Source organism: Rhinolophus ferrumequinum, chromosome 16, assembly GCF_004115265.2.
Source record: "Rhinolophus ferrumequinum isolate MPI-CBG mRhiFer1 chromosome 16, mRhiFer1_v1.p, whole genome shotgun sequence".
NCBI lineage: Eukaryota > Metazoa > Chordata > Mammalia > Chiroptera > Rhinolophidae > Rhinolophus > Rhinolophus ferrumequinum.
Window position 1 is genome coordinate 24,729,423 of NC_046299.1, and position 22,758 is coordinate 24,752,180.

The following is a 22,758-nucleotide window of genomic DNA, read 5'->3' on the forward strand; positions in this document are numbered from 1 at the left end:
GGAAGAACTCATTCATTCAACAACTGCGCGGTTTACTGGGCGACTTCGGATGCAAGCTCAGTGCGGGATGCTGGGGCCTGAAGAACACTGGGCCCTTAGGAGTCAGCTTGCGCGCGACCGGGGAAGGGGCAGGGGGACAACAGTCCAGACAGGAGTCTAAAGGCCCGCCGCCAGCGTGTCGCAACAGGTTCCCGAACAAGACCCGCGGGCCATTCCAGGGGATGCCCCGCTCAGGCCGGCTCCGCCTCACGCCAAACCCAAGATCCCGCGGGAACACAACTCTCGGGCTAGGGACCAGCGCGTCTTGGGATTTGGGGCGGGCGCTTGGGCACGGGTCCTAACGGCAGCAGTCAGCGGTTTGACCTTGAGGCTTGGCACCGCCCCCCCACCACCAGGCGATCCGACCCGCAGCGTCCGTAGCTCCACAGGCGCCAGTCCGGGGCCCAAATCCAGCCTCTATCGCCCCGGGCGCTTCGCTCTCCTCCTGTAGCCAATCCGATCCCGACGTGGTGCGGGCCAATGGCTGCGGTCAAAGTATCAAGGATGGTTGAGTCTATCAAAGTTCAGCCTTAACTTTTACATGTCAACCAATCAGTGGCCAATAAACAAGAAGCTTCCAAGATCAAAGGGGAAGGGGCGGGATTTCAGCGGTAGCAACGCCGCGGGGCGGAGGAATGACAGGCAGCTTCACTAATACCACGGACTTGTTTTTCCTACGTAACCAAAGGGGCAGGGCTAATTTGGCAGCAGCACCAATGGCTGGTTGGGGGCGTGTCCGCGGGGCCAAGCGGGAGCCGGAGGCCGGGGGCTCTCCGGGCCGCGCCTGAGGCAGACGCGACGGGGCCGGAGGGTTGCAGCGACAGCGGCGGCGAGGGTGGGCGTCGCAGCTGGCCCGGGTGGATGGAGTTAGAGGGGCGGGGTGCTGGCGGTGTGGCGGGGGGTCCGGCGGCTGGGCCGGGGCGGAGCCCCGGGGAGTCGGCGCTGCTGGACGGGTGGCTGCAGCGGGGCGTGGGCCGGGGGGCCGGCGGCGGGGAGGCCGGGGCCTGCAGGCCCCCGGTACGGCAGGATCCGGACTCCGGCCCGGACTACGAGGCTCTGCCGGCTGGATCCACTGTCACCACGCACATGGTGGCGGGCGCCGTGGCAGGGATTCTGGAGCACTGCGTGATGTACCCCATCGACTGCGTCAAGGTGAGACTTGGACCGGCTCCGAACCCGACCTGGGGCTGACCGGATCCCTGGGTCCAATCCGGAGTCAGGATCCCGGCCGAGAGCCGGAGCCGACATGAGTTCCTTCCTGGCTTCTGCCACTACCACACAATTCGACCGATACTCCATGCAAGCAAGGTCCGGGCTGGGAGTTGATCCCAGTCAGGAACCAGGACCCGTTTCTAACCGTCAGTGAGATATGAATCGGGACTCTGGAACGAAAATCTGTCAGCCCAAGCCCTGGATCTCAGCTGGGACTAAACAGGAATAGGGTGGGATGGGATGAGAACAGGTAAGTGCTACTAACTTGATTAAGGTGAAGCCAACTGGCGTGAATCAGCCTTAAGATGTTCTCTGGGCGAGTGCTTGTACAAGCTCCTTGCTGTGTCTACCCTTAAAAGTGACGGGGCAGGAACCAGAATCTGGGATCTCAGCTAGATAAAAGATTTACTTAATGTAATCCATGAGTGATGGGAAATCATTATGCAGTCAGAATTCAGAGTGCCAGACTGGAAATGATGTGGGAGAGACCGTGTTCTTTCCCACATCATCTTTCCCACAAAAGGTTTCGGTTTCTCTGTGCAGCAAGCATGACACTCCACCTATTTCCTGAACATGAAAATTGAGCTGGGATTAGGATTGGGCATGTACAGGGGGCACGTCATACCCCAATTGAGAGATGGAGTTGATCGTGTATTTCTTTAGCCATCTGAAGTCAGGTGCTGCTGAAGAAAGCTGGGTGAAGAGGGGAACAGGTTATTCTTTACAGTTTTTATTGTGCATGAGCTAAGGTACCAACCATTAAAAGTGAGGACTAAATTAAGTGAGAAACTCGAGCGTCTTTTGAAATAAATATAATGACAAAGCCTCGTGCCTCCTTTACATGTTAAGGGTATAGTCAAACAATATCCTGTCAACTGCTTGATGTATGTTTTCTCTTCTAATTAGGAATATGTTATATATTCAAAAGAAGGAAAGCATCAACTTGGGAAATGCAAACTCTGTCTCTTCTGCTTCTCTCTGGTTCCAGTGCTGTTGAATATTTTCATTAGCAATGTGGATGAGGAAATGGGGAGAGTGCTTATTAAGTTTTGTGAAAGACGTTGAGTTGCTAGGAGTATTCTAGCACAATGCAAGGTAACTCCTAACAAGGGCCATACCCATTGAAAGGGTGGTAAATGTATTTGACTAAAGTGGACATTAGAATTTAAATGCCCTTGTCAATTGGGAGGAATAGAAATAAACTGTAAAGTCTGTCAGAGAAAAGTAAGAAGATGGTTAATGCTCTAACAATACTGAAATGTAAAATGGGTAACTACAAATGAAAAGATTGAGACATTTATGTAAGAGTCATGTTAAATGGCTGTGAATTGTTAATGCTATATATCCAAAAGCTAATATGATCTAACTGCAAAATAACGTCACTATACTTAGACTGTGAGTAGAAAGGCGGGTTTAGGGTGCTATGTTTCAGGATAGGTATCAAATGAAAATGAGATCAAGGAGCGCAATGAAATTATTTAATGACTTGAAAAATACAGTGTAATGTAATTGACTTAGAAATATTACTACAACTTACCAATTTAAGTGTTGTCCCATTACCTTGGGAGGCCATCGCCTGGCTCCGTGTATTTACATAATGCTATTGTTGCTGTTTACAGATTCCTCTTAGAAATGCACATATCCTTGGGTGCATATCCTTAATGGGAGCAATTCTTTGTTCTATGACAAGATGGAATTGACTTTTTAGTAACTGAGACCATTTAGAATCAAATATGACAAATAAGGTGGGAAGTCAAAATGGGTAATACTTGTTTGGGTCAAAGATACAGTGGGACTAGAAAGCAAGGAGATTTTTTGCTTTGATTAACTCCTAAGGCTGTTAAACCCACAGAGGGAACACTTCTGAAGAGGAGTTCCAGAAATGTTTTGCATAACCACAGCATTGCTGGAAGTCACTTCTAGCCTTCCAAGTTTTGAAGAACAATTCTTACACATTTACATAAGCTTTGGAATAATAATAAAAAAAAATTAGTCATACAATATAGTCATGCCTCAATGCCCTGCATTAAAGTAATAATTTTTTTGATCTGGAGGGAAAAAATGCTCAGGAGTCTCCAAAAACACAAAAGCTTATTTTAGAAGAATCATTTTTATTTGTCATTAATGCTGGGACTTAAATGACTAAAGAGAATAACTAGGTGAGACCAGTAGGTTTAATGTCAGTATGTTAAACACTTGTGCAGACATGAAAGTAAAACAAATCTCTTTCTTCAGAAAAGCCTTCCCAGTTCACTTGTCCCCAGGCACTTATGTCCGTATTAGGCAGCTCTTCTTCCTCTTTACCGTAAATGGGTGGGGGAGAGGAAAAGCAGTCCAATCGTACCCTAAGACTAGAGGCAGGTATCCGTATTGGAGCCTCAAGGGCCACTACAGTGTTTGCAAATGAAAGCTGACATTGCCTCTTGGCAGGAAAGCCTGTGCACCCCTAGCCACTTATCAGGGTCAAGGCAACTTGAAATATCCTTGGGACGGACCGTGGGAAGTCAGTATAGCCTTGCTAGGCCATAGTTATTCAGCTGTTTCCATGGTCATATAGGGAGGTTTAACAGCTCCCTCCCCCCGCCCCCCCCAAATCCCAATTTTCCTTTTTTGTGCCTTGGAAGCAAGCACCAGACTTCATCTATACTACTGAAAGCAGTCAGAACTCTTCTCAAAGTCATCTGGCAAAGTACCCACGTGTCACCAAGGTGCTGCTTTTGGGCTCCAGTGGCGAAGCAAATAATCTACTTACATAATAAAGAAAGAAAGAGCAAAGGGAAATAATCTTTTCCAAATTCCTGATGTAAATGGTCACACATTCACCAATGAAAGATTAGGAAATGGAAACATGGGCTTATTTGCTTTCCTTGCATTTAATAATAATAACAAGTATTCAATAAATGACAATGGTTCTTGTTTGCCAAGCACTCTCTGATGTGCCTTATATTCATTTATTTATTTAATCTGTGACACTTCATGAAGTAGACACCATTTTGATTATTCTACAGATGAAGAAAAGGAGGCAAGTTAAATACCTTGTCCAAGGTCACGTAGTTTAAGTGGTAGAGTCATGATGTGAACCCAGTCTGACTCCCAAACCTTCCATACAGCCTCCCAAAAGCAGATTTCCAGAACCAAGCAAGCCACAGAATTTCACAATAGTGTTTGTTCCTAAACATGACCTTCAGATTAATAGCTGGACATATAAATCATTATAGCCACAGAAAAACTTGAAAATGAAAAAAAAAACAAACCTAATTTATTAGTGGTTAAGGACCAGTTAATATGCCCATGCATATTTGTGAAATGACTTATACAAAAGACAACAATGCCATGATCTGTAAATTCTAAGACATGAGAATCATATTTGAATACAATAAAAGGCTTTATATTTCTATCACCTCATAAATTACCAGTGGCTTTTACATGCGGTAACTCTTTCAATTCACACGACAGCCCTATAAGCCAGCCATTCTTACTTAGTCTTATGCTATAAGTGATAATTATTGACCCTCAGAGAGGTTAAGTGACACACCCAAAATTCAGGCATTCTAACTCAAATGTGGCTTGTCTTTGACTAAACCATTATCTCCCTATTTGTCCATTTGGCTTTTCGTCAAAGCCAGGCAGTGGGATTTTTTTTTATGTTGATTTGAAGTCTATTGATAAATTCTTCAGAGATTTCGTCTTTGCCCCAAAGGTAGATTTATTGACCCACAAATTAGGGGAGCCATATTCATTTTAATATTTGGCATAGCTGATGCCTGGGTCCCCTCCACAAGAGTGTATTTTCATTGAGTTATAGTTGTGAGTCAGATTTAGACGTGTGTAAAATGTCAGAGTAACTTACCCACAGTCCAGGTTTCTCTTGTGGATGAAGGGTTGCAGGCCTCTGAGGCCAGACCTTTCAAGACTGCTTGCCTAAACACGCAAAGCAATGCAATTTCTGAACATTCTCCCTATCCAAGATCAGTTTCAAAGAAACCTATGAAGACACATAATTTTTAAGCCACCAGACCCAGTTTATCTATTAGTAGCCATAGCCAGTAAACACCTGTAGTCTCTGTATAACTCACCTGATGTATTTTGTACTCCCCTGCATGATGTAAGCACACCCTTTATTGGACATTGATGAGTTTGTTTTTTGAGAAGTGGAAGAGAATGTGTCAAATTGTGATAAGTGATACTGTGTATTACTTATTAAACTTCCAGCAATTAAGCTTTTAAGCTTCCAGTTCTTTGTTGGTAGCAAGGAGGAGAAAATAATACAGAGGAATGTGGATTGCTTGTGCCTAACTGGGACCTGTTAATCTGGTTTTCTGTTAATGCAGTTAGTTTCTTTTCTCCATGCTCTTGAGAAAAGGCATTCCTTTCAGGTTCCAGATGGCCAACAAGAAGGTTCAAGCTTTTAGTTGCAGACTGAATCAGTGATTGGAATGAAGTAAGAATTTAAACTGTATTTGGGCTTCAGTTACCCCTATTGGCTCACTAATGGCCAGTTTATACTTTCTGACCTGGTGCAGGTACAGCTAAGATCCATTCATTTCATGTATTCGTTAAACAAACACATCTTGAATACCTACTTCATTCCAGACACTGGATATTGATTTTATATTAATGGTTTTAGTCCCTGTGTTACCTTAACCTTGAAATGGATCAATAGACAAGAGATCTTCATTGGGAGACACCCTTCAGAGAAGGTCTGTGATTTGGGGAAGTGTTTCAACTAAGAATAATTTCCCAAATTTCAGTAAAAGTTTGTCCAGGAATATCATACAAAGTGTCTACTGGGGGCATTTGAGATCTTGCTCTCCAGCATATGTTGTCAGTTTGGTGCAAACAAACTCATTATAAGAATTCTCTACAGATTTGGACATTTCTTACATTGACAGACTCATATAGATGGAATCATACAGTATATACTCTTGTGTCTGACTAATTTATTAATAATAATATGCTTGTGAGGTTCATCTATGGTATTACATGTAACAGACATTAAAAAAAGTACCATGAACTTTAGTTCCAATCATTGAATCCTCTAGAGATTCCAAGGATTATATTTCACAGAGACTGATTTTCTTCACTGATGCCAATTTTGGGATTTGGTCGACTTGGATTAGCAATCTGGAAGCTCTTTCAGTTTTAGAGACTAGGTTGGTTCCACCTCCATCGTTTCAGGGTACACTTTTCTTTCCCACAAAATGAGAGCAGCATCTATTCGGAACGCTACTTGTGCCAAGACTTTATCTTACAGACCCATCTGCCAATTCCAAAAAGCATGTAAAAGTCAGATTATCATCAAAGTTATGTCAAAGGATGAGCCATCATCTCATTAGTCAGTGTAGTGTTTGGACAGAAAGCAGGCCCAAAATCAGCCTTCAGAAATGCATGCAGTATGTTGTAGACAGCAAATACTTTAGAATCCATTTGTAAAGAATTCTTAGCCTGAGATTTAAAGCACAAAAGCAACTTCTGAAACATAGGCTTGATATTTGTTGCTGGGGCTGTGAATCATTTTGGAGTTCAAGGACACTTACTAAAGGGTGATATTCTCGTGGAAAATAATGGTGCTCCATTCTTAGAGTCATAAATGACTAGAAAAAGGTCCAAGGCTTAGAAAGATTGGATACAGATTTGGAAGGAAGTAAAACTGGATGCACACTGGCATGATTCCACGAAGAAGGTCTGCCCAGTGCCCAAAGCCTGAGTGTTGAGGCGGAGCGAGAAGTTGGCCTCACTGACATTGCTTTTCTCCTTTCTGTAATTTCAGACCCGGATGCAGAGCCTACAGCCTGACCCAGCAGCCCGCTATCGCAATGTGTTGGAGGCCCTCTGGAGGATTATAAGAACAGAGGGCCTGTGGAGGCCCATGCGGGGGCTGAACATCACAGCAACAGGCGCAGGGCCTGCCCACGCCCTCTATTTTGCCTGCTACGAAAAGTTAAAAAAGACATTGAGTGATGTAATCCACCCTGGGGGCAATAGCCATATTGCCAATGGTATTGAGCCTTCTGTGCGGTTCCCCCACTTTCCCAACTCTTTGGGCTTTGCTGCTGTCAGTGCTTTCCAGTCTCAGCATGGTTTGGAGCTGAAGCTTTGGGCTGGGGTAGGCCAGATTATAGGGGAGGGACTTCCAAACCTGATGATCTCAGACAACAGGCCGCTTCAACCCCACCCCTCCTTTGGGACACCTCAACAAAGGGTTACAATATCCTCCCTTACCTACCAGCTTGACTCTCTTCTCATCTTCTCCCTGGCATCAGCTTCTATGCCCTGGTAATGTGGAGACACCCTGACCTACCCCCGTTGTATGTCTCAATAATCGGGTGGTGTCCTGCTCCTCAGGGCAGGATCAGAGGTGACCCAGCGCCCAAGGAAGACACTAATGGAGCCCCAGCTCTTCGCCTCACCTATTCAGGATCCCAACTGACCACAGGCAGTTGGTGTCACTGAGGATATGACCTCAACAAGTGCATGGAAGTGGGACCAAGGGACTTCTGTATGGAGAAACCAGAGGGTTGGAAGTTGTGTGGAAGGAAGGGAAGGGATAATAGCCTGGAGATTGAGGATTGTCTGGAAACCCAATTGCGTGTGGAGAGGAGAGGGGGAGGAATATGGTGGATCAGAACCCAAGGAAAGGTCTAGAGGCACAGATGTTAGGATTAGAGACGGGCAGCTGGATAGAAGGTGAGATTCTGTGAAGATCTGACCACCTGCCTCATGTTCTCCATGCATTGGAGGCAGTTGATGTCCTGGAATCCCTTGGCAGCAGTATCTGCTTCCTGTTTGAGGCATGAACTGCATTTATTCTCAGAACCATTTTTATTGGTGAAATCTGGGCTGGTTTTTTTTGACCCCTCCTGGCCTTTATATCTTAGATTTGGAATGTATATTGACCTTAACTAAGTCGGTGGGGACAAATACCTTCATTTCGTGGAACAGGAGTTTAGGAGCAGCAGCTTCCCGTCTTTTGAACTGGTCTTACCATTCCCTCTCCCCACTGAGGGTTAGCACAGCCACTTCCCTTCACTCTGGGGCCTCAGTGAATCAGCAGCCCTCTCCAGGCCTTACATGTGGCAGTTGTTTTCTCCTTTGCAGGTGCGGCCGGGTGTGTGGCAACATTACTTCATGATGCAGCCATGAATCCAGCTGAAGGTAATGATTCCTCAACCTTTCCCTCTGTGGGCAGCGGCATCTGCATCTTTGGGCTTTTCCTTCCTTTCTGGTTTGCAGAAGCAAGCTGAGGAGCAAGCACCCCCATCAGTTCTGGTGGGAAATCCTGCCGTATTGCCTTGTCTCACCACTAGAGGGCGCTCCCTCCATGTTGTAGGTACTTAGGAGCCCTTCGGACAGGAAGCATGTTCATTGAGATTTTACTCATCTTTAGGGCTCCCCTGAGAAAGATATGGCTCTTCCTGGCCTGGGCCTTCTTGGAAGCCCCCTTTGATCTCATCTGAAAGATTAGCAGAGTATTTCACTTTTCTACAAAGATGTGAAGATGGATTTTGACACTTGAAAATGCTGCCATTTGGGAATGAAGATAGTTGAGATAGGAATGAAAGGTTAAATTGTAGAACTCAGTCCCTGCATTGTGGCTTGGATCTTGGCGTTTTAGTTGGAGAAGGAGGTACGCAAGAAATATGAAGGGATAGCACAGTTGCCATGTTTCTAAGTTCGTTTTTTGCCTGTCTGGGCAAGGCCATGGTGTGGAAAGCGCTAAAGCTAAGGTGAAGGTCTGCGCAGCTCACACCGTGTCATCTACTTGAGGAAGTAGGAAATATTTGGAAAATAAAGGCACACTCTTCTTGGCTAAGAATTTTGTTTTCTTTTTGGTAGCATTTCCTCCTCTCCTGTAGGAGGGTGGGACCTCATGTCATAATAGTTAGGTGCTCTTACTACCTGAGTGTTGGGATTGTTAGGGCTTTCTGTTCATCATTATGTTCACTGCCACTGAGTCATTTCTCGTTTCAGAAGTTGTTAGAAGGTAAGATAATAATGATATATTGATAGATAGGCACTTACTTCAAGGAAACCCTCTGGAATCTCCAAACCACAATGTAGCTCATATATTATTTGGCTGGTTTTAAAGAAATCTTACCAGAAGTGGGTCCATTGTTTTTTGTCTCTTTACCAACCCTATCCGATCCCCTCCTCTCAAATAAGGGAAATCGTAACTTACCAGGATAACTGACAGCTCACGCATTCTTTTCCTCTCTCTTACATTCGCTGATTCGCTGACGTGGGACTCTGAATCTGGACATTGCTCACCGGTTGGTTGCTGTTGCCGTTTCTTCCTTTTCATTGATGGCACTACCAGTGGTCAAGCAGAGGATGCAGATGTACAACTCACCGTACCACCGCGTGACAGACTGTGTGCGGGCAGTGTGGCAAAATGAAGGGGCCGGGGCCTTTTACCGCAGCTACACCACCCAGCTAACCATGAACGTTCCCTTCCAAGCCATTCACTTCATGACCTACGAATTCCTGCAGGAGCACTTTAACCCCCAGAGACGGTACAACCCCAGCTCCCACGTCCTCTCCGGAGCCTGTGCAGGAGCTGTAGCTGCCGCTGTCACAACCCCACTGGACGTTTGCAAAACACTGCTCAACACCCAGGAATCCCTGGCTTTGAACTCAAACTTCACAGGACATATTACAGGCATGGCTAGTGCCTTCAGGACGGTATATCAAGTAGGTGGGGTGACTGCCTACTTCCGAGGGGTGCAGGCTAGAGTAATTTACCAGATCCCCTCCACAGCCATCGCGTGGTCTGTGTATGAGTTCTTCAAATGCCTAATCACTAAACGGCAAGAAGAGTGGAGGGCAGGCAAGCGAAGTAGCACTGATTGAAACCAGGGGTTCAGACAGCACTGCTGCACCCTGCCCACTCCAGACACACTCTGTCTCCTGGCATTCTCCAGCCTTGAGTGGAGTTGGAAGGAAGGTAGAGGGCTCTCCCCAGGCCATTGGTGTTTTGGCAAATACCAGTTCCTGCCAACTTCCATTGCCACCACCTTTCCTTCCAGGCCCTAAGCAAGTGCAGCAAAACACCACAGCACCTTTGACAACCTCTCCATCCTGGGCCTGATGTCCTGCTCTATCTAGACTGTTATAGAAGGATAAGCAGCTCATTCCCCTGGTTCCTAATAAAAAGCCTTTACATGACATGGTTTCATTGGGTTTGTCTTGTCAAAGGGGACGTGAAATGCTGTCAACTATTCTTGACTTTAAGCATAAATCCAGGGGCCCAAGGGGAAGGAAGGTCTAGTGCGTGTGTGTCGTTTCTGGTTTTGCTGATTTTCACGGTGATTGAAGACAGTGGGGCCCTACTCCCCTTGTTTTAGTAATAGGCTCCAAAGAATCTCCCTGGTGGCAGGAACAATGGGCCTTTGACAGATCCTTGCTAAACAGATGCTCTTGATCCCACTATTGCCTTTTCCCTGGGGCAGTGGTGTGACACAGAAGAGGTAGAAGATCTCTCTAATTCTCAGCTCTGCCTGCAGCAGGAAAACTTTCCATGTGGCACTTCGTTTTCTAATGCAGTGGCAAAACTGAAATTGTTTAGTGAAGCTGCAAGTCCTGAAGATTATGTGGTGCATAAGAATACGCTTCATTTGGTTTTAAGGCTTTTACAAGTACTTCATATGTGATTGCACCTGTTCTCTCAAAACCTGTGAAGCAGGCAGTGCAGGTGTCCCCTCTATTTTACAGGTAAGGAAAGCTCACAGAGGCTGTGACTTGCTCAGGGCCTCACAGTTAGTGCAGAGCCCAGATCTTGTGTCCCCCAAAGGGAAGCTAATTGTGCCTTCCTGCAGGTAGCAAATGGGCGGAGGGCACGTACTCCAGCCTACTATCTCTTGAAGCTCCCTGCCTGACAACTACTTAGGCTGTCTTTGGAAACTCAGGAATGGGGCCTTCACTGTGCTTTGTGGGTCAGTCTGTTCCCTTTTTTGGATATCACTAATTATCAACTTCTTCAGTATGTAGAGTAGAAATCTAAACCCGGGAAACTTCCATTTGTCATCCTTGTTATGTCATCTGTCCATTCAGTAACTATTAAGTGTCTGTCAGGCACTGGTATTAGGGATGTGATAAAACCATCCTAGCCCTCAAGGAGCTTATTGTCTGGAGAGGAAGATGTAAACAGGCAATTAATTACAAGATAAGATGATAAGAAATAGGGTAAACCTAGAATACTCCTTTGTTGGACATCCAGCCTGCCCTTGGGTGATTGGGGGTAGGCTTTTGGAGGAAGTGACACCTGGAGGGCAAATAAGCTAACTAGCTGAAGAGTAGAGGGGAAATGTTCTAGGCAAAACCCTGTAGGTAAGAGAATAAGAAGTGTTTGGGGTTCAATATGCCGATATAATCTGCATGGCAGGCAGCTAGAGAACTAAGCATGGGTTGGGGCTTGAAAGCAATACTAAGGAGTTCAGAGTTTATCCTGAAGGCAATGCAGAGGCATTACAGAATTTTAAGCAGAGGTGTGGTGTGATCAGATTTACAATTTAAACAGATGACTGAGGCTCCCTGAGAAAGGATTAGAAGAGCAAGACTGGACAGGCAGGCAGAAGGGTTAGGATGCTGTCGCAGCCATCCAGGCAAGGCTGCAGGGTGGTCTGTGGCCGGGGAGATGGAGACAAGTGCTAGGCTGGAGCCACGTTAGGGCTGGAGAAGCAATAGGATTCGGCTACACAGCAAATCTTGTCCTCTTCCCACCGGACAGCCCTTCAAGTAGCTATGGAGTAGCTCTGTCCCAATGCACTTGAAAAAAACCTGTCAAGAAAACAGCAGGGTCTCCTGCTCTAAGCCTTATTTAAGTAAGCTCTGCCGCCCCTCGGATACAGCAATGGAAAAGAGATGCTAACGGTGCTAAGCCGCGGTCACTGGACTTGGACTCGCTGTGGAGTAAAAAGAGCATGATGAAACCATTGCAGGGGTCATTTCAGAGGGTTTGCTAGTGACAATGGAAGAGAATGGCTGCCTCCCAGCACAGACTAAGCATAAGAACAAAGGGATGCTTCTCAGGACCATGTCCCTGCAGTCACCTTTACAGAGCCACTGCCTGGCAGAGTACGTGGACCACAGCAGACACGGTGGCAGGAAGCCCCATTTTTTAAGACTAGGATGTGGGATAATTTCTGAAAGAGTGCTAGTCACGAAAGACCCCTTTGTCTCTAATGCTGCTCACAAGTAATGAGAAATGAATGCAATGTACAAAGGTGACCATCCAATCTCCAATTGTGCTCTAGCTACTGGAGGACAGTTAGTTTGGAATTTGAACAGGGCATAAAGTTTTGCAGGTCTCTGGGCCCAATTACTAGAGAAGATAGAAGCAGAACAGTATAATACGGTCAAGCAGTCTGGAATACCAGTGAGTGACTAGACCCCTGGGTCAGGAAGCAAGCCTCACCGTCCCCATGACTGCTCTGGGCATTTGGGACATTCTCAGCTCCAGGCCTCTCTGGAAAGCCAGGTAAGTTATGTGGCACCTAGAGGATGCAGAAGCAAGCCGCCACCAAGTGCCCAATTCCTGCACAGGACTTGGCTATGGGGAAGGCGAGAAAACAAGTCACAATTTGGCCACAGAAAACTTTTCTGAATTGGAGGTACAAGACCAGTGTGAAGGAAACAATCTTGTAATAACACAAGACAGTATGTAGCCATGTACTGGATTATACAGAACCAACGAGGTTTATAGACAGAAAAGATGAGATAAGTGTAGGTTAGAGTTAGGAATAAAGAGGTGGCTTTGCTGAACAGAATAAAAAAAATACTTTCATAAAAGCCAATAAAAATAGAGTATTGCTAATTTTATAAGATTTAGAAAACATAAATAAAAAGAAAACACCTTTAATCCCATTACCCAGAGAATATGTCAACATTTTGATGTACACATCATCTAGTATTTTTACACGTATTTTTGTTAATTTTCCAAAATCAGACCCCATTGTAACCAGCTTCTTTCACATAATAGTATGTGGTGTCCATCTTTCCACATTATTAAATTTTCTTCCATCACCACAGTGTAAACTACACAACATTTCATTGTACAAAGGTACAAAAGTTTATTCAGTCAGTCCTTGTTGCACCTTTATAATAATTTATTATCAAGAGCGTTGCTGGTGGGAGGGTAGAATCTGAATGAGTGAAAGGAGCGTAGGGTATGTGTGGAGAGGTGTTCAGAGTAGGAGGAGACGGTTTGGCGCCATCTGCCGGCAGGAGCCGAAGAGGTCCTGACCCGAGACCACGGTGCAGGTTAGGGGATAGAGGGGATGAAGCTAGTCAGCACGCATGTCAGAGCTAAGGGGGTTCTTAGAAGTCCTCTTGCTTCACCTTCCTCCTAGAGCCCGACCTCACTCTACAGCATCCCGGACAGGGGTTGCCCACCCCGCTCCCGGGTCTGGGAGGCCCTCCATGTCATTGCTGCAAAGCTCCCTCTGTTAGAAAGTTCAGTCGTCACGGGCTCCTGCTCCCACTCTAGATCACGTCACTCCCCCATTTCTGCTGCCAAATTCCTCACGGTGACCAGCAGTGCTTGACGTAATTTGGTCCCTGCCTACCTCTCCAACCCAAACTTACCACATAAAGATGACACATTCAAAATAAATACATATTTCTTGACAATCTAAAATAGTCCTTCTGTCATCTTCATTCATTAGTAGGATTGATAAACAAAATTGTAGCTGAACTATCAGAAACTTAACACGATTGAGGTTCAGACTAGATGTGCAGTCTTTTGTTACCTCCTGCCACCCACAGTCACACACTAAAAAAGAAAACAATTCTTTCCATTGAAGCACTTAAGTCTCCCTATAATGTCCACCTATAATCTCCTTCTGCCTGCTAGAGCAGCATGTAATCAGATTAATCTTTCTTCTCTCAGAAATATTAAGACAGCTGTCACGTCACCCAAGGAGGGTCAGATTATGGACATCCTGAAAGCTAGTCAGAAAAGTTTACTAAGTAAGGAAGATTATCCTAGATAACCTTGGTGGGCCTGATTCAATCAGCTGAAAGTCCTTAAGAGCAAAACTGAAGTTTCCTGAAGAAGAAATTCCACCTTGGACTGCAGCTTCAACTGCTCGAGTGTGTGTGTGCCTATAAATATGTATATAGTACATATATATGTGTGTATGTATATGTATACACACACACACACACACACACACACACACACACACACACACTCAGATACATCTCCTACTGGTTCTGTTTCTCTGGTGGAGCCCTGAGTGATGCAGGATACAAGTGCATGTACATGTAACAAGAGGAAAGCATCACTTACTGAGCACCACTGTTGGCCAAGCCGCTCACTTCCTTCGCCTCACTTATGTCTCACACAGTCTCCCCAACAATACTGAGAGGAGAGGCTATTATTCCCAATTTTCATGTGAGAAAACTGAGACTTAGAAGAGTAAGTGATTTGCCCAGTCCTGTGTTCTGTCGACACACTGTTTCCTCTATTTACAACATTTTGGCCTGAATCTTTGGATGGTGGGTCTCCTCTTATAGTTCAAGTCTGGGCTCAGATGTCACCTTCTAAGACAGTCTTCCCTGGCCACCCCATCTAAAGGTGCCCTCAGTCGCTCTCACGTCCCCCTGTTTTATTTTCTCATAAACTTTATCACTATTTGTTACTATGATGTTCATTCTAACTATTCCTTGTGTTAGCACCAATCTTCCTTGCAACAGGAATTCCACGAGAGCAGATGTTTTCTTTACCTTTCTTATTCATTATGATTTCACCAGGGCCTAGAAAAATGCTGGGCACATAGTAGGCCAGCACTCAAAAACTGTTGAATGAATGAATGAATGAATGAATGAATGAAATAACTGGACCCAGCTCCTGCTGCCAAAGAACTCAAAGTCCAATGGATAGCAGAGATAAATAAGTAGCCAGTGTGGCAATTGTGCAGTGGGAAATTTCGATCAAATTCAAGTCTCAATGCTCGTGGCGGTCAGAATGTTCACTTTGAATCAGGTGTGTAGTCCTCAGGACTGTGTAGCACTGTGACTAGGAGCACATTCTCTGGTGCTGGCCTTATGGGTTTCAAATCCCAACACTACCCTTTACTCATTAGAGTATGATCTTGGACAAGTTTGTAGCCCCTCTTACCTCAGTTTCCTCATCTGTGAAGTGGAATTGATAACAACAGATATATGATAAGGTTGTTTGTGAGGATTAACTGGGCTAATACATAGCGAGTGTTTAAAACCAGGCCTGGCACACGGTAGGCACTATTTAAGCATTTGCTGTTACTAGTGTGCCACACAACTAGACATTACACTCACTGTTCACTCCCTTGTAGTGCATTATCAATTGTTTCCCAATTAGATTATCAACTCCTTGAAGACAGAAGCCAAACTCTTTTTGAGCTTGTTCCCTAATGCTAAGGAATCTGGGTTTTATTTTGTCATCTGGTCTGCTAAAAAAAATTAAAAATTTAACTGAGCAAATTTGAACATCTAATTGGCTTTATTAAATGATTCATGAGTCCGGCAGCATCTCATCTAGAAAGCACAGAGATACTCCTAGGAGTTATACAAAATGGAAGGCTTTTATAGGAAAGAAGATGGGTCAAGGAAGTCATTTAACAACAACAACAAAAATGAAAGTCCATTGGAGGAAAGTAAGAGTTTAGGTTAACAATGGCTTCTCATCGGCCGAGCCACAGCATTTTTCATTGGCTAGGCTAGTTGCTGGGCAAGAAGAAAATCTTCCTTCCTCTTGCTGGGATGGTAAAGTAGACACACCTTTTGCTGGAGATGCAAAGTGTGTCTCTTCCTGTTTGGGGTAATTGATGAGGAGTAGTAGGGCATGAGAGCTCCTTCTACAAGTCTTCCCTACTCCAATTTTAGTTGAAGTTTTCTTTATTAATTTTCATTGGTCTGACGGTGAATCACCAAGGGATTTAATGCAGAGAGGGTTGTGGTCAGATTTGTGTTGTTATTAATAAACAGGTTATTCTGGCAGCTAGGGGATGGCTTTGTGGAGGGACAATGTAGTGGGTTGAATAGTGTCCTTTCTAAAATTCATGTCCATTTAGAACTTTATTTGTGACTTTATTTGGAAATAGGGTCTTTGCAGATGTAATTAGTTAGGATTGAGATGAGATAATACAGCATTAGGGAGGGCCCTCAATCCAATGACTGATGTCCTTATAAGAAGAGGAAAGGAAACAGAGACACAAAGAGAAGAAAACAGGTGAAGACAGGCAGAGTGTGGAATGGTGCAGCTATAAGCCAAGGAATGCCAAGGATTGCTGTAGCCAGGAGAAACTGGAAGAGGCGAGGAAGGAGTCTTCCCTAGAGCTTTTAGAGGGAGCATGGCCTTGCTGACACCCTGATTTCAGACTTCCAGCCTCCAGACTTGTGAGAGCATACATTTCTATTGTTTTAAGCCACACAATTTGTGGCATTTTGCTACAGCAGCCTTGGGAAGCTAATACAGAGAGTGTAAGGAATGGAGGCAGGGAAACCAATGAGGAGGCTGATGGGGCCCAAGCAGAAATTATGGGAGCCTGAACAAAGGCACTGATGGCAAGGAGAAGAAGAGACAAACTGCAGGGCTAGACAGGAGGCTGAATCAATGGTCCCTGGTGACCTGTTGTGCTTAGGGTTACAGACTGGAGTCATCTTGGGTGGTTTGTACATTTCTGGAAAGGAAAGCAAGTTTTCTGGGGAGCAATAATAAATATAGTTATGGACATGTGTTTAAGGCCTGAGTAGATTTTTGGAATCTGCAATATAGATTTAGGAGTTAACTGTACAGAGGTTATAGCTAAAGCCATAGAGTGGATAGAAAAGACGTAAGTTAGAATAAGGACGCTTTCTTTAAAAAAATCCTTTTAAAATAGCATACATAAAATGCTTAAATAACGTAAAGTGCACAGCTCGATGAATTTTTACATATGTACCGTGTTTCCCCGAAAGTAAGATCTATCCAGACAATCAGCTCTAATGCGTCTTTTGGAGCAAAAATTAACATAAGACCTGGTATTATATTGTATTATATTATGTTATATTATATTATATTATATTATATTATATTATATTATATTATATTATATTATATTATATAAGGCCCGGTCTTATATTATACTAAAACAAGACCAGGTCTTGTATTAATTTTTGCTCCAAAAGATGCATTAGAGCTGATTGTCTGGCGAGGTCTTATTTTTGGGGAAACACAGTATGCACTTGTGTAACTAACAGACAGAGAATGTTCCAAAACTCCAGAAAGCTCCTTGCGTCCCCTCATAGTTAACACCATCACTCAAAGTAACCACTGTTCTGACTTCTGTTATTATAAATTAGTTCTGCCTGTGCCTCAATTTCATAAAAACAGATTCCTGTGGTATATACTCTTTGCGTCTAGTTTCTTTGCCTTAACAGATATCTTTAAGCCTCATCCATGCTGTTGCATGTAGTTGTTCATCCATTGCTGTGTGGTTTGAATATACCACAATGTATTTATCCACTCTCTTGTTGATAGATATTTGGGTTACGTCTAGTGTTTGGCTATTTCCAGTTTTCACTACTATAAACATTCTTACACCCGTTCTTTGGTGAACATAGCACCCTTTTCTGTTGGGTAAAAGCGTAAGAGTGGAGTTGGTGGGTCATAGGGATAAATATGTTTTGCCTTCGTAGATATTTCCAAACAGTTCCAAAGTGGTTCTATCAATTTGTGCTCCCACCAGCAATGTATGAGAGTTCCAGTTTAGTGGAAACATTTTTTTCTACTTTTAATTTGCATATAATTTCACAACGAAAAGTTACCCCCCCAAAAAGTACAAGAACACTCATATGTTCTTTACCCAGATTCTCTAATTGCTAATATTTTGCCCCAGGTGTTCATCATTTTATCTATATCTATCTCTATCTAATCTATCTGCACACACATACATATTTTTTCTGAACTATTTATGCCTTCCTTATTTGTAAATACTGGATATTTCCTAAGGCTTCTGCTTACATAACCACATTTATCAAAATCAGGAAATGTGATTGATACAAAACATTATCTGATCCACAATATCTGATCCACCAATTGCTCCACCAGCGTCCTATTTTATAGCTATTTTTCCCCCCTGATCAAGCATCCAATTCAAGTCACACTTTGAACTTACTATTCATGTCTCTTTTGTCTTCTTTAATCTAGATCAGGTCCTCTGCCATCCTTTATCTTTCATGAACGTGATTTTTTTTCTTTTTAGATTACAGGCCAGTTATTTTGTAGAATGCCCTTCAATTTGTTTTGCTTGATAGTTCCTTATAATTAGATTCAGGACATGAAGTTTTGACAGGTGTACCACAGAAATGATATTGAGTCCTCAGAGAATCATACCAGGAGGCACGTGAAGTCAGTTTATACCTTTATTGGTATTGTTTACTTGAATTAAATGTTTATGGTTGTGTTCACTAGGTTAACCCACTGTAGAATTACTAATTTTCCCCTTTGTAGATAATAAGTAATTTGTAGGGAGGTGCTTTCAGTTTATGTAAATATCCTGTTCTTCATCAAACTTCCAAGTTTTAGTATCCATTGATAATTCTTGTCTGTCAATTATTACTATAATGGTTGCACAATGATTATATTCTAACCTCATCATTTCTTCTACATTTACTGGTTGACATTCTGCTATAAGAGAGAGCTCTCCCTTATTTATTTACATTAGTATGAGCTCATAGATTCTTATTTTCTTCCTCCTGTTCTATGGTAATATTACCATTGTTATTTATTTTGATGTCTAGATTGTCCCAGATTTGACCAATGGAGCCCCTTCTGATTCCTCTTTACTTTTGACATATCACCATTGTCTTTTTAGCACTTCTTTGCTTTCTGGTACAAACATGATATTGTAGGCTCATCTTGTGCTTTCCCTCTCTCAGCCCTGAAAACAGGCAATTTCTCCAAGGAGCCCTGGTTCCTTTTAGTGGAGAATGGTACAGTGTTTAGAAACTAAGATCTGAGTGCCATGTGTACTCTGTGCTACTGGGCATCTTCTTCTAAGCCCTTTAACAGACAGAACTAAGAAATATAAATAAATATTTACATCTTAATTTATTTATACACACACACACACACACACACACACAACTATGAACTCATACAGTTACCTCCAGTTCCAATTCAGTATCAGTTTCATTGTAGTCTTCCCTTTCTCCATATTTGTAACCTTCTTCTCCACTAGCAAGAACTGGCGCCCATTTTTCCCAGTATATTTACTCATTTGCTCAATTCCATAGTACGCAAAAAGTATTTCAGAATTGCTAACCCATACCACTATAGAAAAACTCGAACTAGAACTCAGTGTTCATTAGTTTTGATTTGTTTGTTTACTCTCCCTTCAGCGTGGTAATGTTGTTTGTTTGAAATAAAGTTAGGTTCAATTTTTTAAAATTTTTATTCTATTTTGGGGGGTTTTTCTCTCCTCCCTTCATCCTTATTGATTTTTTAAAGAGCAAAAGTACTCTTCACCTAGGGCCTGTGGGGTTTGTGGATGGGCTTCATCCACAAAACTCCCTGAAGTTGTGTGCAGACTATTGGATATGTGTGCATTTTTTTTCTGGGGAGGAAATCCATAAATTACAAAATATTATCGAAATTTTCTCTCTCCTTTCAAAAAGTTTAGAGGAGCGAGAGAAAAGAGCAGGAATCCAGGGGCCCTCTTAGAGGCTTCCCATTAGTGGGGTGGGAAGTTCCATCAGGGCAGATAGCATCTTATTTATCTTCTATTTCCAGTGCCAAGCACACACACAAACACCAAATGAACAGGAACCAAAGGAGAGAAAGAAAACTTGGGAGCAAGTCTGCACGCTGAAGCAAGCTCAGGATTGCTTTTTCTTCCTAAGTGCCTCCCCACCAGGGACAACATGGCATCAGGTCAAATAACTTAGATTGTGGGCCTCCTGGGGAGGCCTAGAACCAATCCAGAGGTGGGTGGGGGAGACACATACTGGTATTTGCCTACAGGTATCTACAGAAAAATAAACGGGGAGAAAAATCTCGGTTTGCTGCAGAGACACTGACCCAAGGTTCTAAGGTACTCCTTGCATGAGTTTCTTTTGGCTGCAAGGTCCCTGCCAAACTGGAGAACAAGAGCAATTATACCTGAATAGGGAAGCTGTGAGTCATGCAGGGTTTGCCCCCTGCAGGCACCAGCTGAAAGCATTCCCTGGGTGTGGCGGGAGGTTGGGACCCACCCTGGCATCTGACACAGAATGTTTCATTGAAGGGCAGCACTGTTTCTCCAGGAGCTTCTGCTGTGAAAGAGAGGCCGAGGAATACAGATAATGAGGTGAGGACCTCATGGTCGCAGATAGTCTCCCTGGAATGCCTCTTCTGTACAGCACAGCTCACTAAGGGCTGGCCAGGAATCCAAAAGAAACAGAAGATCTAAGTCCCTGCCACGTGGCTCAAATAACATTTAGAAAGTCATGGGTGGACTAAAGCAAAATCATAGAACACAAACTGAGCCCACACAAGCTGAGTAATGGGTGGAGTGAGTAAATCAGAGGACGTTTCCTAAAGGAAGGAGTTGATCCAGATTTTGAAGGAGGGTTGACGCTGAAGAAAGCAGAGAGAAGAGGCAAGAGTGTTCCATGCTGCGCTGACGGCTCAAGGAATGAGTAAGAGAGGTATGAAGACTAGACGGCTGGACCAAACAGGAGGGTGCTGAGGTTGTATGCCTATAAAAAGTATGCTTCAGGAGAGACTGAGTGATAAGAATGATGTTTGCGGAAGAGACAGTATAGGGCTGAACTGGAGAGCTGCCAAATGCAAAGAGAATGGCAGAGGGATTACTAAATTCACATGGATGGGAGATATTTACCTAAGCTGGGACAGACAGGAGTGCAATCGTGTGTTAACCCTATATGCTAGCAGGTCAATAAAAGATGAAAATAAGAATTTACATTGTATATGGCTCTGTGGTCTAAGATCACATTTGCACATATAGGATTCTTACAAGTAACAATGAGAATTACTTATAATGATTTATGGAGTGTCCGTTACGTGCTGGTCATTGAGTTAACTGCTTGGATAAGCCTTACAACCACTATCTGAGGGAAACATATGGGAGGCTGTGTACTTGCTACACTTGCTTTCATGAGTTGTAAATCTGCTCAAATGGGAGTCTCACAGAACCCTGTGTGTTAGGTGTGGCAGGAATTATAATCCCCATTTTGTAGATGAGAAAACAGACACTGAGAAAGGTTCAGGCTCTTAACAGCCACACAGCCAAAGACCGTCAGCCAGCTCTTTGGACCTGTAGGTCAGTGAGCCTTACACCTCACTTTCACTCTGATTTCATGTACAAAGCGTTAACAGCATCATCCAAGTGTAAACCATCACTTTGACCTAGATCTGCTGCCCACTTCAGCTAAACACACCAAATTCCTGGCATTGATTTACCAAAGGTTAGTCATTGAGCTTGTTCAGGGTCACTCAGTTGAGTCCGGTTTGCCTGGACAAAGTGTCCAAGGAATGGAAGCAGTGGTAATGGCAAGAGGATCAGCCCTCCTGATCACGTCCCCATCTCTTATAATTCTCCATTTCCCCCACTCCTTACTCAGACAGGGACTCCGCTGCCAGAAGGCAGAAGATACATTCAATCTGCACAGGCAGACAGAGTGAGGGCAAGGTCTCGAGGTCGCCATCATTTCTTCATGACAGAGTTGGACCTCAGGAAAGCAGACAAAATGCTGACCGTTGCTGGGGATCAGAGCAGACAAGGAGGAGATCCGTGGGGAGCCAGTTTCCTGGGCTGCGTCCCGCATATACTCCCGCCAGTCACTCAGAATCCGCTCTCACTCCCCAGCTGCCTCCAGCCAACAGCCGATTGTGGCCACACAAACAAGGTGTTCTTCCCATTCCCCTCAAATCCTCTCTTTTCCCGGAGCATGAGCTGCTTGTATCAAGTTTTCTAACACACACAATTACATGGGTAATTGTGAATCGAGATGGTTCTTGCCGGTCTCATCTTCAGAACACGTGAACTCAAGGTATGTTTTGCATCTGGCAAATCCTGAGATCTCTGCTTTATCTTCTGCCTGGCTCACTTGATTCTAAGACCGCTTTCCACAAACTCCAGAGATGGCTACCATGAAGCACCAGGGGTGGGGTGGGATGGGATGAGTACAAGCCCCACACGGGGCTCCAGAGAGGGCTGGGGAAGGCTTCACGTGCAGGAGATGAAGGACAGACAAGGCCAAGGTGGGAAGCACATGGGCTGCTTCTTAGTTTCAGGCACTGTATCTGTTCTTATCAAGTTAATGGCTCGACAGGTTTTCCATCTGAGAACAATACATTAAAATAGGCTCCGGAGCAAGGAGTTAGATTCAGATTTGGTTAGCTTGCCTGTCTGATAGATGTTCTAAGAAAGATGGCTGTGTCCCTTCCAGGGGTACTTCATATCCCCTCCCAAGAGCAGCAGCTCTGAATATAAAATTCTTCACACAGCATTTTCTTTTCCTAGAGCTTTCGTTCCACAAAATGTA

General features: G+C 44.1%; 1 protein-coding gene and 1 long non-coding RNA gene across 5 annotated transcripts in view; one reads left to right on the forward strand and one right to left on the reverse strand.

Annotated features, from left to right (window-relative positions):
• Window positions 1–810: 810 nt before the first annotated feature.
• Window positions 811–10,414, forward strand: SLC25A28 (solute carrier family 25 member 28). Of its 3 annotated transcripts, none has more exons than XM_033129993.1 (4): window positions 811–1,191; window positions 7,022–7,250; window positions 8,350–8,406; window positions 9,569–10,414. In XM_033129993.1, exons 1-4 carry the CDS (start codon window positions 901–903, stop codon window positions 10,099–10,101), a joined length of 1,110 nt encoding a protein of 369 aa, XP_032985884.1. In that variant the 5' UTR covers window positions 811–900; the 3' UTR covers window positions 10,102–10,414. The 3 variants fall into 3 exon arrangements, with proteins under 3 accessions (XP_032985884.1, XP_032985886.1, XP_032985885.1); XM_033129995.1 differs by having other exon boundaries at window positions 853–874; XM_033129994.1 differs by lacking the exon at window positions 811–1,191 and adding an exon at window positions 1,213–1,501.
• Window positions 8,415–22,758, reverse strand: part of LOC117035890 (uncharacterized) — a 61,798-nt gene continuing 47,454 nt past the window's right edge. For both annotated transcript variants that reach the window (XR_004425282.1, XR_004425281.1), the window contains one exon: window positions 8,415–9,561. This is a non-coding gene — a long non-coding RNA (uncharacterized LOC117035890). The remainder of the gene's footprint in view (window positions 9,562–22,758) is intronic.

Bases quoted from the DNA above. Each gene is read 5' to 3' on its own strand.
- SLC25A28 (XM_033129993.1), top strand. From the start codon at position 901: ATGGAGTTAGAGGGGCGGGGTGCTGGCGGTGTGGCGGGGGGTCCGGCG. The intron at 1,192-7,021 runs GTGAGACTTGGA...CTGTAATTTCAG, and splicing joins ACCCCATCGACTGCGTCAAG to ACCCGGATGCAGAGCCTACA. The intron at 7,251-8,349 runs GTATTGAGCCTT...TCTCCTTTGCAG, and splicing joins CAATAGCCATATTGCCAATG to GTGCGGCCGGGTGTGTGGCA.